At 41.5% G+C, this 15,257-nt stretch overlaps 1 protein-coding gene across 13 annotated transcripts in view; it reads right to left on the bottom strand.

Moving 5' to 3' along the window:
• INTS6L (integrator complex subunit 6 like) overlaps positions 1 to 14,417 on the bottom strand; it is a 62,010-nt gene extending 47,593 nt beyond the window's left edge. For 6 of the 13 annotated variants that reach the window (XR_008518196.1, XM_003779735.5, XM_024241037.3 and 3 more), the window contains exons 1-2: positions 13,922 to 14,406; positions 13,707 to 13,784 (exon numbers count right to left, since the gene is read on the bottom strand). Coding sequence is in view for 11 of the 13 variants with exons in the window: in XM_003779735.5 (XP_003779783.1) it covers positions 13,707 to 13,784; positions 13,922 to 14,032 (189 nt within the window). In the remaining 2 variants the exon portion in view is untranslated. Of the gene's footprint in view, positions 1 to 12,761; positions 13,243 to 13,706; positions 13,785 to 13,921 lie in introns of those variants that run through there. The other 7 variants (XM_002832150.5, XM_054545122.2, XM_009235290.4 and 4 more) reach the window with 5 other exon arrangements.
• Positions 14,418 to 15,257: the final 840 nt, after the last annotated feature.

Raw genomic sequence — 15,257 nt, 5'->3', positions numbered from 1 at the left:
CCTGTATTCCCAACACTTTGGGAGGCTGAGGAGAGAGGATCACTGGAGCCCAGGAGTTCAAGATCAGCCTGGGCAACATAGCGAGACTCCTCTCTCTACAAAAAATTAACATACAAATTAGCCAACCATAGTGGCATGTGTTTGTAGCCCCAAGTGGTAATCACTTGAACCCAGGAGTTCAAGGCTGCAGTGAACTATGATAACGCCACTACACCCCAGCCTGGGTGTCAGAGCAAGACCCTATCTTTTTTTTTTTCTAAAAAAAAAAAAAAAAAAAAAAAAGAATAACCAGTTCTCTTGGATTCAGTTTTATAAAAGTTACTTCCCCAAGGGCTTTTCTTAGTGCCTTGAACTTGCCAAAATGTGCAAAGCCCATTTTATTTGATTAAATCGGTTCTCTCCCTGAGAACTCTGAATGCTATCATTCTGTGTTTCGATCAATTTTCCTCCACATGCTTCAGGAGATACTACCAACCAAGACTAAATATATGAAATCTGCCTTACTTGCGTCTTCTACTTTTTAACAAAGATATTAAGAAATTGACCTCCCCCGATATATTGCAGAAATGTATTTAACAGTCTGTGGCCTGCTGCACTGATCTTCAGCAGACAGTTAAAGACTCACGTGATCACATATTTTAACAAAACTGGGCAAAGAAATGATTCACAGTTTGATTCCACTGACACATAGTTCACCATTTTGTTTTACTGACCTCTTTAAATTAATATCTAGTATGAAGTTTTTTAAGCATATAAACAATCATAAGGATCTAGAAAATTTAAAAAATATGTTTATGAAGTTTTCAATTATTACCCCAGGGAATTAGGATAAAATCATGAAGCAGCACACTTCTCAAAGTTTACTGGAAAACATGATAATATCAAAAGAAATCTGACCGTCACCAGTGGACAGTAACACGTAGAAACCAATAATTTTAAAAGATTTTCTCCTCCCTCCAAAAGTCATTTGCACTGTTACTGAAGCAGAAACATCTTAGAACTCACTAAACTTGGTCATATTTAAATGTGAAAAGTTTCCTTTCCCAGTCTCAGACTATTTCAGCTACAGCTATCAACTAATACCTATTATCAGGAAAAAAAAAAAACTGCTATTGTGCATATCACACATTCAGTTGGTTACATTTTGGCTCATTTATGGACAAATACACAAAATAATAAAAAGTTTTGGCCTTGGAAAAAACATACACGGACAGGAGTGAGACTAAGCCACCTAAACATTGCAGAAAGTGTTGAACATATGAGATAGCAGAATGGCCATTTATTACGTTCTGAAGATTACACAGCACCTCTTTCCCCAGGACTAATTCTTTTAGGAAAAATTCTTCCATGAGAACACATGGGCACATGGGGGGAACCACACAACACTGGGTGGGGCCTGTGAATGGGGGTGGGGGAAGGGAGAGCATCAGGAAGAATAGCTAATGGATGCTGGGCTTAACACCTAGGTAATGGGATGATCTATGCAGCAAACCACCATGGCACATATTAATAAACCTGCACATTTTGCACATGTACCCTAGAACTTAAAAGTTAATGAAAACAAATAATTTCAAAAAAAATTGTTATGAGCTACTTTTTACGTGGTAAAAGTAACATGCATTCATTGTTAAAAATCCCAACAAAATACAAAGTTAGTCTGTCTGTTCACCAAACCCTCACTCTCACTCTTCCAAAGTATTGATAGGACTCTGTCATGAACATTATTAAATTGTTTACAGCAAACAGAACTGACATCAATAAGATGGAGTGGCATTTACCAATGTAACCACTAAGTGTGTGATATAGCGCATTAAACACATCCAGGACTGTTTTCTAAAATTTAAAAGTTTTTTTTTTTTTTTTTTTGAGACAGGATCTCACTTTGTGGCACAGGCCGGAGTGCAGTGGTGTGAAATAGCTAACTTCAGTCTTGTAATCCTGGGCTCAAGTGATCTTCCCATCTCAGCCTCCTGAGAAGCTGGGACTGCAGGCATGTGCCACTATGCCAGGCTAATTTTTTTTTTAATTATTTTTTGTAGAGACAAGGTCTTGCCATGTTTCCTAGGCTGTCTCAAACTCCTGGGCTCAAGTGGTCCTCCTGCCTCAGCCTCCCAAAGTGCTGGGATTACAGGTGTGAGCCACCATGTCCGGCCTAAAGTAATTTTTAAGTCACCCTGAATTCCAAGCCTCAGTTATTCCACTTCCTGCCTTTCAGTTATACAACCCTGTACTTTTTTGGAAGCAGCCCTGGAAATAATCTAGTCTAATCCCTTCATTTAACAGATGAGGAAACTGACATCATAAAAGGTTAAGTGACTTGCCTGGGGTCATGTGTGTAATTAGTAACAGACTCAGGTTAAGAACATGAATCTCTTGCCTTCCAGTCCAGCACTCTTGACAGAGCTACTGAAGTGACAATGATACAGTTTGCCATATTACATGACAGTAGATGGTATGATCTACTAGACTGGATGTACTATGTCCACTTTTTAAAATCTGATTTTATAAAAGTACCTAGCTATAGCCTAAATCTAACACACAACTCAAAGGCATCACTATGAAAGGGAGTTTACAATGTTTACGCACCTACGTAAGCTATTAAGAAAAGTGGAGAGCTTTGCTCTGCATATCATCAACATCCTCCTTCAAGAAATAAAACAGGAGGGGTCTCCACTTTCCAATGCCATGGCTACATTAAAGGCTAGATATTCTCCCTGGAATCCTATTGTCCACTGTCTAGTTATGTAGGCTGTCTTTGGCAGAGACAAAAATTCAAAGAGGGACTGGCCCTTCTGATTAAACAGCAGTGCCTCCAGGCAACTTCAGGCCAATTTAAATCAAACCATTTTGGTCTAGAGTTCAGACTAATCAAACACTAAAGGTCATACTCCAGCTCCCACCCTCCTTCCTTCTGCAACTTCTCATCATTATAATAGTATTTTAAAGCATGTTCTGTCATGTCCTCACCCTCAAGTCACACCCTTAATGGAATGCTTTCAGTTTACTTCCTCTCCTCCCCCAGGCCTTCAGCTCTCCTGGCTCTGTATCTCTTCTCCCTTTGGTTAACTGATGTTCTAAGGGCTGGCATCAGGAATGGGGAGATACATCAGAGGGTAGAAGAGACAGTGCAGGGCTTCTGTGGGAAATGATGGGAAATAAGTTTTTACCCACACGTGGAACAGATACTAGAGAGCTCAAAATGGCAGGCTGGTGGGGAGGGTGATATGATAAAACCAACTTTTTTCGAAAGTTAGCAATTGATGTAAGTGGAGATAGGAATTTTGGAGGCACTTGGGAGTCCAGTTAGAAGGCTGGTACAGTGGTCAAAGCATAAAAACATGAGGACCTAGATTAAAGTGATGACTACAGAAATTGAGTCAAAGGAACACATGTAAGAGAAATTTCAAAGGGATGGCAGATAGGCCAGAGAAGATGGAAGGCAAAAAGAAAAAACAAAGCTGAATAATGACAGAAGAGGTCTGACTGTGAGCTGACAGCAGGACAGACAGTCAGTGGAACTGTGTGGAGATGTCCTGCAGTCAGTTGAGATGCCTGAGTGAGAAGCTGAAGATGGTGAAGCATCAGTGTGTGTCGGATATTTGGAACCACGAATGAAGCAGGATACACTCCCCAAGGGAAAGACTTTGGAAGATAGAGAAAGGATTATCAGAGAGAGGAGTGGAGAAACAGAATATAGGAAGTGATAAGTTTTTGGAAGGGAGAAGTAGTTAGTTTCAAATGTAGTCAAGGACAAAGAGGATGAATATTAGTAACTTTGCCCAAGTAGCTTGACAGTAAATCTTAAGACCTTAATAAATCATATTTAGTTTTCTTAACAGTACTATTTTTCAGTTGCACAAACAAAAATGTTTCAAGACTTTTGTTCAATTGCATTCAAATCCTGTGTTTGGCTCCTGGTACTAAGTTCACTGAACTATTTGAGCTACAGGGCAGGATATAGATAATAAAAGAGCAACTGGCATTAATGAGTAGTATAACCAGGGGAAAATGGTTTAAGATATAGAATTCTACTTTTTCTATAAACATGTGGCACATCACCCAAAAGTCTTCATGCAATGTTTCTCTGGTTAAGACCCCACTGACTGACATCTCTACTTCTTATATAAAATCCACTCTTCTACCCCAGGCCATCTAACTAGACAGGGGGGAAAAAAATCAATGATCTGGCTATGACAGGTGTGTGGCTTGAGGAAAATGGGAGAAGTGGTTGAAATGAGGACCACATCAGCAGATAAGGCTCAGGCTGATACACAAAACTCTGCAAGGGCATGATGGTAATCCAGACCTTTTTAAAAACCATGTCTACCTCCTCCAGAGGGTGTGGATTACAAAAAACAAATGGCTACTGTGGAGTACACTGAATATCTTTCTTTTCCTCATAAGAAAAGCATTTATCAGGAGATTGGTAAAGTGAAGAAGGCATATCAGTTTTTAGTGGCTATTATTAATAGATAGCCAAGGACTACCCTGGTTGCTTTTACAAACCTACCACTATTCCTATAGGGCCTCCTCAGCCTAGGCCACCAGTTCACATCCTCCAGTCCTCAACTATCTCATACTCCATCAACTGAGAGTCTCAACAACTCTATATCTGTCACCAGTAGGGGCATAACTGTGGGACATCAAAGGCAAAATTGTTTTACAAACATATGCACCACAATATTCACCCAGCGATAGTCAGAGAAATATTAGAAATAATAACACTAGCAGTAATAATTTTCATTCATTGAGTGCTTGCTACAATACCAAGCACTATTACATTAAAAGCAGCTATAAATAACAGCATGATAATTATGTTTAAAAAATGATGGCTCTAGGACATGCATCATGAGAAAATACCAGTGAGAAGTTATCAAAAGGAATATTCTGTCACAATTGATAGGAGAAGTGAAGTGGTTAATCACTGAATAGACTAGAATAGAGACAGACCTGGGTTACTACTGGCTGTGTTACTTAACCTCTCTGGGCCCTGGTTCCCTCATCTATAAAAAGAGTATAATAGTACCTAGTAATACCAGTACACAGGCTGACTAGGAAAAGAAACTAAATAAACATTTTACATTCATTGGCACATTGCCCTGTACCTAAGCATTACTCAATAAATGTCAGCTGCTATTATTTGAAGGCTATTTTGTGATTGTTCATTATTACAAGGAAGCAAATATAAGTCAAATCATATCTGAAATACAGGGATATGTTATACAAGCTAGATAACACCTTCGACTATAAGATGGGATTTAGGAGGATCCAAAATTAGGGCTATAAAGTGGTCCTACCTCTTATAGATGCTATTCATCAGCATGTCTATAAATCCACCCAGCCTCAGAATTAGACATTGGTGCTTATTCCTTAAATGGGAGCCATTATAGTTACCAAAAAATAACAATTAATCACTCCTGTAACCTCCACTAGGAGGATTAAGTTTTGAGAAAGTTAATGACTGTCAGAAGTAAGAATCCTAGGAGCCCTCCAGTCATGTGGCCTCTCCCTCCTTTTAACGCCACTGATGACTTGCCATGACATAAGACAAGGACTCCGCTGGGGAACATCAAGAAAGCTTTCAAAAACAGCAGTGATACAAATTCCCCTTTGTTAAGTTTTATACTATGCCAAACTAGAGTATTTCTTCTTTATCCTACACTTCCTAAAGAATGCTGCTCCTGAGAATTCTTGGGCAAAGTAGCTATGTAAATCTAACAAGGGACATGTTACATATTTCTAATAACACTGAAAGTATGAAACATTTAGCACTACTGGTGAGCACATATTATAAATGGAATTCTGAATTACTGCAGTTACATTCATTCACATACATATTCCATTATACTTAGCCCAGGAAAAGACTTCTTACCTAACCAGTTGGATCACCAACTGCATCCAAAAGACTAAGCAACCAAACTGGCTTTCAATACAAATAAGAATGGGATGCTTTCATATTTTGCCCCACAGGCAAGGGTTATCAAGCCATCAACTCTGAACTGTATGATAACCTTTCATGCACAAATGAGTCTTTTATTGCGGTGGGTGGGGGGGGGGTGTTCATTTTAAACGGAACTTCCAGAGAAATGATCCTCCTTCAGAAACAATTCCTAGGATATGAACATCATAAAATATCTTAAGAAAGAATATAGACAAACACTGCTGTCTAATAGAAATATAGTGCATGCCACATATGGAATTTCAAATTTTCAACTCACCACATTGAAAAAGTAAAAAGAAACAAGTTAGATTAATAATTTACTTAATATATCCAAAATATTATATATTTTTTTCCTTTATAAACATTTAATGATAATTAACTACACAGAATGCATCATGTTGGACACTGTGGACATTTATAAGTATGAGCACAACCAAAATATTATATTTTACACTGTCTGTTGCAGCACCCACTGACAGACTAGCCACCTTTCAAGTGCTCAATAACCATATGTGGCTAAGTGGATGCTATGCTGAACCGTGTAAATGTAGCCAATCTATGAATAGGAGTAACTGGCATATGTGAAGAGCCACGCCTACCTCCACTGCCACCTCAGCCCCTCACCCTCTCTGCTGGAGCCTTTACAGTGTCCCCACCCCTAATGGAACCATAGTCCACACCCAGTTGTGAGGAAGAAGGGAGAAAGAATATGTTTTTAACAAATCAAGTTGGAAACTTAAACCCATTTCCCATTAGAAACAATGATAAACACAATAGGTCTATGGCTAAGTGACATGAAGGGTTAAAAAGGTTCCTGGGAGGAAGGTCTGGGAACATAATCACCACTTCCAACATTGTATCCAGGAGATAATGTGTTCCAAGCTCCCAATACACAGTTACAAAGGGACTGCCTGGATCTCTCATTTACACTCTTTTGGTAAAAGTCAACCGGGAGGAGGCCATGTTTACAAAGAGTTTTTCATTTAAGGACTTAAATGAAACATGTAGTTTCCTTTCTTCACTGCCCTTCTCACTCCCATAAGGAGGATTCTTCAATCCTACCCTTCTCTAGAAAACACATTTCTTCCTGAGATGTGGAACCACTGCCATATTTTTTCAGTCTGTGAAACTGAGAACCCTGTGTTCTACATTATAATTATCTTCCCAAAGCAAAGGCAAACTGAAAAGAAAAAATATCTGCCCTTTCCTTACCTGTGCCCTGCCCTTCACCATCTCCCTACCCCCACCCCAATCCCAACCATAAGGCCAAAAGCTCTCAAGCAGCAAGCAACAAAACTAGGCAATTTCAACTACAACTTATGGGTCTCCCTAGCCTTTTATTCTCCCCTCCCTTTAGCTCACTTAAAAGGTAATTATAACCAAACAAGCATATAGACAACAAGCTTTGTCCTATTTCTCTTCAATTCTACCTAAGAGCTCTGCATCCCAGAAGAAATGTACAAAATCTAGCTTACAAGTTTCAAAGCCTTTCTGTGGTCCAGTCTTAACTAGTTATAGTCTTGAGACACACCAGATTCTCAGAGTCCTGTGCATCCTCCTCCCTCACCTCCAGTTCTCTGGTTAAGAGTCCACTGCTCTTGACATTTCCCATATCCTAAGCCACCTTCTCTAGTCAGCTTTTTCCAGTGACTATCCTCAGGACCTTTAATGACTAGGACCATGTCTTTTACTATTCTGGTCCCTCCTTAGGTCAGATCTTTCTGGTTTCACCTTAGGCCCCTATAACAGAGCCTGGTGCGGAGGAGATGCTCAAGAAGTATATGGTAAATGAATGCCTAGACTGCTGTAGTGTCAATCCACTGTTACACTTGTCTTTTGGAAACACCATTTTGATCATGTCACTACAATGGTGATAAAAGTCAGAACGGTAATTACATGCAGGGGAGAGATGGATTGCAGAAAGATGCAAGAGGCATTTTTCTGGTTGATGGAAACGTTATATATCTTGGCCTGGGATGGTGGTTACATGAATGTATAAATATAAAAATGCATCAAGTCATTAGGATTCATGTATTTTCTATATATGAATTATACTTCAATAAAAAAGAAAAAAGAGAAATATATACACTTATCTTGTAAAAAATACAATAAGATTCTACCATATTATAAACTTGAACCTATATGAAAATGCTAGCTGTAATAAACACTAAATATATCAAATTGTTAATAGTGATTACTCTACGGGGAGGAGTACCGGGAATGAGGTAAGCTTTGACATGAGGGAAGTGAGTAGCTTTGACACTTACATATTGCTTGAAACCTTTTTTCCATTTGTTGAGTACATATTAAAATCTAAACACCCCCTTAGGTACTAGGGATACAAATACCTAGAAGTTCAAATATTTGCCCTTCAAGAGCTCACATTAGGGAAGTCAACATGAACACTAATAGTCCCCCTATAACATACTAAATGCTATATAGTTAAGGTGTGGACAACATGTTAAAGGATCACAGAGGAAGTTGTTATACTGCTTGGAGTAGGGAAAAGGCAGATGGACAAAATGACTTTTGAAAACAAAGAATAAAGAACTGAGGTATGTCAGGCCAACCAATGTGTCCCAGGCAGAGGGAATAACATTTACAATGGCACAGAAGCAACTGGCATAGTGTGTTTGGAGAGGAGGACCTAATTTTTCATTGTGGGTGAAGCCTGAGGTCCATGAAAAGAGAAGAGAGGGCAGAGACATGGTAAGATAGGGCCAGATCATGAACGGCCATGGAGGCCAGGCCAAGAAATTTACTTTTATTGGGAAATGTAATGGAGTGCCACTGAAGGATTTTTTTTTTCATAGGGGAATGACTTTATTTTATTTAAAGAATGATCAATCTGAGGGCAATGAGGGGAAGGAATCAGTGGAGAGCAAGACTGGAAGTAGGGAGAACAATTGAGTGGCTGCTTGCAAGTGAGAAATGATGAAGGTTGAAACGAGGAGCAAATAAGAATGAATGGATACGAGAGAGGTTGGGGATACAGAACAGACAGACCTCCACAATTTTGTCAGGCATCTTCCCTAGTCATCTTACAGCTGGTCCCTAGTCTGAAGATTGTATTGCCCAGAGGTCTAGTCTTCTGCTGTTGACTCTCCCCTTTTCTTATTTCAAAATAATTATTGCTGCATGCCACAAATGGCCAGTAAAGGAAGGTGGATAAGAAAGCAAGATCATAGGAGAGGCAATTCGTTGTAAAAGTCAATGCACTGCCTGTGTGGCATTTTGAGTTTTAAAAGCATCTTTCATTGTCTAAGATTGCTCTCACAGGCCATGTTGCTACTATTTCACTGATAAGCTCTTCCATAGCTTCTTAACCACAATGAAAGGCTCCCTTAAAAGTCACTCCTTTTGCAAATAAGATCTATAAAATATATTCATGGGCATATGAAAAAGTTATGTCTTAGTTAAAATTCTAAAAAATGCCTGTAACACATATCATTTTAAAAGCTTAAATTACTTCCTAAATCTGTAAGCCAAAATTTTGTTATTTTCTGATACATGTTGTCAAAGGCATGCAGACACCAGTAAGCAAAGCTAGCTACAGGATGGGAAAAGGCAACACTCAGGGAAAATTTTACTTTTTCAAATGTATGTCTTCAAATTACAGACTTAGGATATTTCTTTGAAACATTATCATTTCCTATTTATAAAAATCTTCTGGCCAGTATTTTATACATGTGTTTCAACTATTTCTAGAAAAGTAACTCCATTTTATGTTTAAAAAAATAATTTCCTTCAACAAAAAAGAAATAATTTTAAGTAGCTTCCAACACAAAACTATTTTGAATACCTTTGTTAATATATACCCTACTCTAATGGCTTACTTTCTTTCAAAGTAATAGTAGTGACAAGCCTACCTCTTCTATTCACTGAATAAAAGGAAATTATGATTCATAGCAAAACAAAACATACAAGACAGCAGAACCTCAGCCAAGACTAAAAACAACAATTATACCAAAAAATCCCAAAACATAACACTTTTAAAAACCACATACTAGTTTTATAAGGATACATTAGACATTTTTAAATGTTAAACAGGGTTTCATGCTAGCTGTGGACACTGAAGATACCACGGTATAAAGGTGGGGTCAACACTTGTAACACTATGCATAAAACTTGTCTAGAAAGCAACATAACAGATGTAGCACATGATGCTTACATTTCGTACGCTTTTGATATGGTACTTAAGTCAAACTTAATTCTATCCATGCAAACCGGGACTGCAAGTAACAGGTATGACTAATTTTAAAAGAGCACACAGCTATATAGTAAAGAGTATGCAGTAAAACGTTCCAAAGTCTTTGGTGAAATACTATATTCACATATTCAACAGTATACGTTAGTGAAAATTTTCAGTCACAGTAACTTTTCACAAGATTTATTGTCAGATCTTGTAAGTGGATATACTGGGAAGAGTTGCATGCCTATTAAGAAAAAAATCTTCCAACCAAATGCACAACTCATGTCTCTTATAACACCAATAGAAACAAACCTTCAAGTAGAAAATAAAGTTCATTTTACAGTGTTTAGACTTGGATACAACCAAGACCTAAGAAATAAGCAGTTACTGTGAAAAAAGAGAAACAATGGTGCTCAAACCTTAGAGAAATAAAAAAAAAAATACATTCATATTCTGCAAAAGTATAAGCTACCAATAAAATCCTAGCCAACATCACTTTGCTGAAAAGACCTCAGACTCCTAATGAGAGTGAAGTTTTTAAGTAGGAACTAAGGTGCCCGCTGACAATCAAAGAAAGACCTATTTGATAATCAGTGTGACAGAAAACAGACATTTATGGCTCCCAGCTATTAGCAAGTGAAAGACTAGACTAAATTTTAAGAAAAAAAAAAATCACCAGATGTTCTAAAATTTCAGACCTTCCAAGCTGGTTAGATCCTAAAAGCAAAAGAACAAATAGTTACCACATGCTGAGGAGGGTTGGAGGCAGGCTGGCAGGACAGTGATTGAAAAGAGACTCAGAAAAAGAAAATGCTACCAAAATATGGCATATTATTAATTCAGGTACAGAGAGCAAAATGACAAGAACATCATTAAGATCATTAACCTTTTTCTAGAACATGTAGTTATTACCTAAGAGTAAAATGAAAAACTTTGGAAAGATAGGCTAAGAAGAAGATAACCAACAATTAATAATTAAACATATTACAAAAAGTATCTTCCCATATATCTGACCTACATAAGGAAAAAAAATCAAAATCAACTTGGAAATGTGCTTTTTGCTTTAGGAAAAAAATGTAGTATATAAGATGGCAGGGTAAAAAGAGCTATCTGATGAAATTTCCACTAAAAACAAAATCCAATTTCTCCTGTCCGTTCTATAGAACTATCTGGAGCCTTTAAAATAGCATGGATAAATTACACAGCCATTAAAAATTTTAAGTATGAAGGCTATGTGGCGACCTGGAATAATTCATGGGATAAAAATCGGTGGAAAAAGCAGAATACAAAGTAATATGTGCACTGTAATCACAATGCTAGGTTAAAAGATGTAATGATGGTTGTTAAGAATGAGGTTTATTTCCTTTCCCAAGTTTCTGTAAATACTGTTTTGATAAGTTTTACAGATGGAAAACTAGCTTTAAACAATCCTTCTTGGCATATGGAAAAATGATAAATAAGTTGTTCCTTTTTTTTTTTTTTTTGACGACAGAGTTTCACTTTCTTGCCCAGGCTGGAGTGCAGTGGCATGGTCTTGGCTCACTGCAACCTCCGACTCCTGGGTTCAAGCAATTCTCACGCCTCAGCCTCCCGCGTAGCTGGGATTACAGGCGCCCGCCACCACATCCGGCCGTTTTTTTGTTTGTTTTTTTTTTCTGTATTTTAGTAAAGACGGGGTTTCACCATGTTGCCCAGGCTGGTCTCAAACTCCTGAGCTCAGGCAATCCGCCCATCTCGACCTCCCAAAGTGCTAGGATTACAGGCCTGAGCCACCGCACCTGGCCAATAAGTTGTTCCTTTAAGGAAAAGAAGGCACACTGCTTTGTGGTTTATCTTTTTTACTACTTCGAATTAAGGAGCTTGTCTTCAAATGGCCACACCACAAATGGTCGGTTCTTATCTATATTAGCAGTCGAAGAGTGTAGACATTCAGACTTAGGATGTATAAACATCTCCTTTTCTATGTGGAAAAAAATGATCACATCCTTTTGGGAAAACTGACATTTTTAAAAAGCTTACGGCATTTTGAAAGATGTCTACTTGTTCCACTTTTCTAAATGGATAGAATCACAAACTGAAAACAAAGTATCGAAAAAAGAACAGTTTTAAGGGGAACCTACTAATTAAACTGTTAACCGAAGCTATGAGTTACAAAATTAGTTTCTCTTTGGTTTCCTTATGCTTGAAGGAACACTCTTTGGCCAACTATTCAGCTTGGTAGGTTCCATTCATTAAAACACCTCACTCTACAGAAACAGATCACAACACATCCAGACTGCGTCTCCCTAGCACTATTACGATTATTCTGAGGAAAAAAGAAAAAGCCTAACAGAAGACATCAAGGACTGTGGTAGTATTTTTAAAATTTCAATATGCAAGCAGGACTCTCATGCAGGTTGATTTAAAACAGTTTAAATTCCATTTTATCTGGCCACTGCAGGCAAAGCAGCAGTTCTTTATCTCCTCACCATAGGAACATAAATTACACCACAGAGACCGTCCTCCCTACTTTTCTCCTGTAGGTCAGAATGAAATCATCGAACTTGACTATTACAAATGCTCACATTTGAGTCCTCCCCTTCCTTTCTTTCTTGTCCCCGGATTCATTCCTACGTGGCTAGCACAAACCTAATTTATGATGTAAATAGGTAGAGCGGATCCCTAAAAAGCTCTGCCCCTGTGGGTTCGCACTCGGCACGTCCCCCTCCGTGTCGTTGCTTCGCTGGAATTTCCAATGAAACAGTAACAGTAGCTAAGGTAACTGAGAGCGGGGCTGAACCTGGCCAATTCCGGAGCAGAAACGCAAAGACTTTCTCCGGGTCTGGGGGTGGGGAGACTGGCGTCGCGGACAGATTTCCGATTGGGCGGGGGTGGTGAGAGGCCAACGAGTGCAAAGGCGGTTGTCTGGTCTTTGAAGGCCGGCGGCTGGCTCTGCCACGCTTTCAGCAGGAAGGGGAGGGGACCGGGAGGAAGAGGGGGAGAAGGAGGAGATGCAGCGAAGAGCCCAAGGAGGGGGAGGAAGACCGGGGGAGGAAGGAGGGGCCAGAGGAGGAGCCCAGGCTCCGGGAAAGCCCGCGCGCCCGGCCGGCAAGACCTCGGGGCGGAGTCGCAGGCTCCGCCCGGCCCCCCGGCCGCGGCCGCACCCTCGCGCGGTGCGCCTCGAAGGGGCGGGCCCGCCTAGCAGCCTCCCTCCGGGTTTCGGGCCCTCCTTCCCCGCTCCTCCCTCCCCTCCCTCCTTTCCATCTCAGCAGCGCCCTCAGTCTCCCTCTCGCAGGCTCATACAAAAGCAAAATGTCCGCCATGTTCCGAGGCGGCTGCGGTTGTCGCGCCACGAGCTCGGCCCTCCTGCGGTTTCTCCCCGGGGCTGCTCCTCCCCGGTCCCCTCTCCCCGACCCCAGGCGCGACAGCTACTCCGAAGCCGCCGACGGCACCACTCCGCCCGCCCTCTGCGCCCCCCCGCCGCCCGCCCCGCCGGGCGACGCAGGACCGCCTCGGGCGGGGGCAGGGGGATAAGCAGCCCCCCGCCGACTTGCTCCCGCTTCCCGCCTGTCCCCCCACCCGTAGCCCCTTTACCTTGATGCAGTACGGGGGTTCGTCGTAGGTGACCAGCATGTACCTGTCTCCGCGGCTGGCCGGGTCCCGGGCGCGCAGCTGCGGGGCAAGGGATGACGGAGGGGGTCGCGTAGGAAAGGAGGGGGGAGGGCGATACAAACGTTACAGAAGCACCTCAATCCACACCCTGAAACCCCTCGGGAGCTCTCCCCATCTCTCCCCTCCCCTCCCTTTACCTTCAAGAATAACTCCACAGCGCCTTTGGCAATGTCCAAATAGGAGGTGCCCAGGTCAGTGCGCTGGTTCATAGAGGCGGACGTGTCTATGAGGAACAGCAGGATGGGCATCTTCCCCCGCACTCCTGCCTCCGCTCCCCACTCTCCTGGCCCTCTTGCCCTCACTGCCGCGTACGGCCACCTGAACCCTCAACTCTCGCAGAGCCGGGGGGCAAGGAGCAAGAGGAAGAGGGGGAGACGGGACGGGACGGATGGGACCGCTCCTGGCCTCCTCTTTCTGCAGCCCCACCTCCTCTCCCTCCAAGGGAACTTGAAAGTGTGAGCGTGTGTAGCCCTCGGGGCCCTCCCCCTTCCTCTCTTCTGCTGCCACCACTACTGCCGCTGCCAGGACTACTGCCTAAGCATCCGTCCGCGCTCACTACAGCGCTCGCCCCAGACTGAGCGCCGTCTCTGTTCACTGACAACTTCTGTCTGCTCACCTACCATCGGCACCATGTGACCAGAACCCATGCCATTGGCTGCCAATTATGTGGTATTTGCATATTCATTAGATGACAGGACTGGGGGAGGGACTTGGGCGAACCCTGGGAGTTGAAGTTTGAACCCAGGCAGAGGGTAAGGGGAAGTGTTACGGACCCTCGCTAGGATTCTCCTTTAAAGGACTTGGAAGCAGTTTGAATGATTAGTTCGGGTGGTTTAGTTGGATTTTTCTGTCGCTCTTCAAAGATGGTGATTCGAAAAGAAGAGTGAATTTGAGCAACAGTTGTACAGAAGTACAGAAGCAGATGCTTGGACAGTTTGCACAGAAAATTCTTCGCTAACTGCAATCGATCAATCCTGCCAGTGGCGAAGACGAAAATATTTCAGAAGCAGCAAACTTCTTTCCTGGCAGGACGTACTCACATTCCTTTAGATCCCTCCCCGGTCTTGATCTGTATTTGTGAGTTGGTTGCTGGCCTTGCATTCCACATATATCTACTTAGAAAGGAAACTAAAGCTTAAACACAGTTACAGTTACCTAAACTGGCCTTTTGTATGTACAAGCTTCTTCAGTTTCACTAAGCTCTTTGAAACATTGGCCTGCCTGTGATAATTCCACCACTGTTCCCTCTGCGCAGCCTTTACACATGGAGGTTTGCAAACCTAGATTGTGATTCAACTCAAATATTTATTTATTTATTTTTATAAATAAATAAAGACGATCTCGCTTGATCGCCCAGGCTGGAGTGCAGTGGCCCCATCATAGCTGCCTGCAGCGTCCAGCTCCTGGGCTTAAGCGATCCTCCCATCTCAGCCTCCCAAGTAGCTGGGACCACAGGGGCAGGCTCTCAACTCA

Source organism: Pongo abelii, chromosome X (genome assembly GCF_028885655.2).
Source record: "Pongo abelii isolate AG06213 chromosome X, NHGRI_mPonAbe1-v2.0_pri, whole genome shotgun sequence".
NCBI lineage: Eukaryota > Metazoa > Chordata > Mammalia > Primates > Hominidae > Pongo > Pongo abelii.
This window is presented reverse-complemented; position numbering and strand designations above follow the sequence as displayed.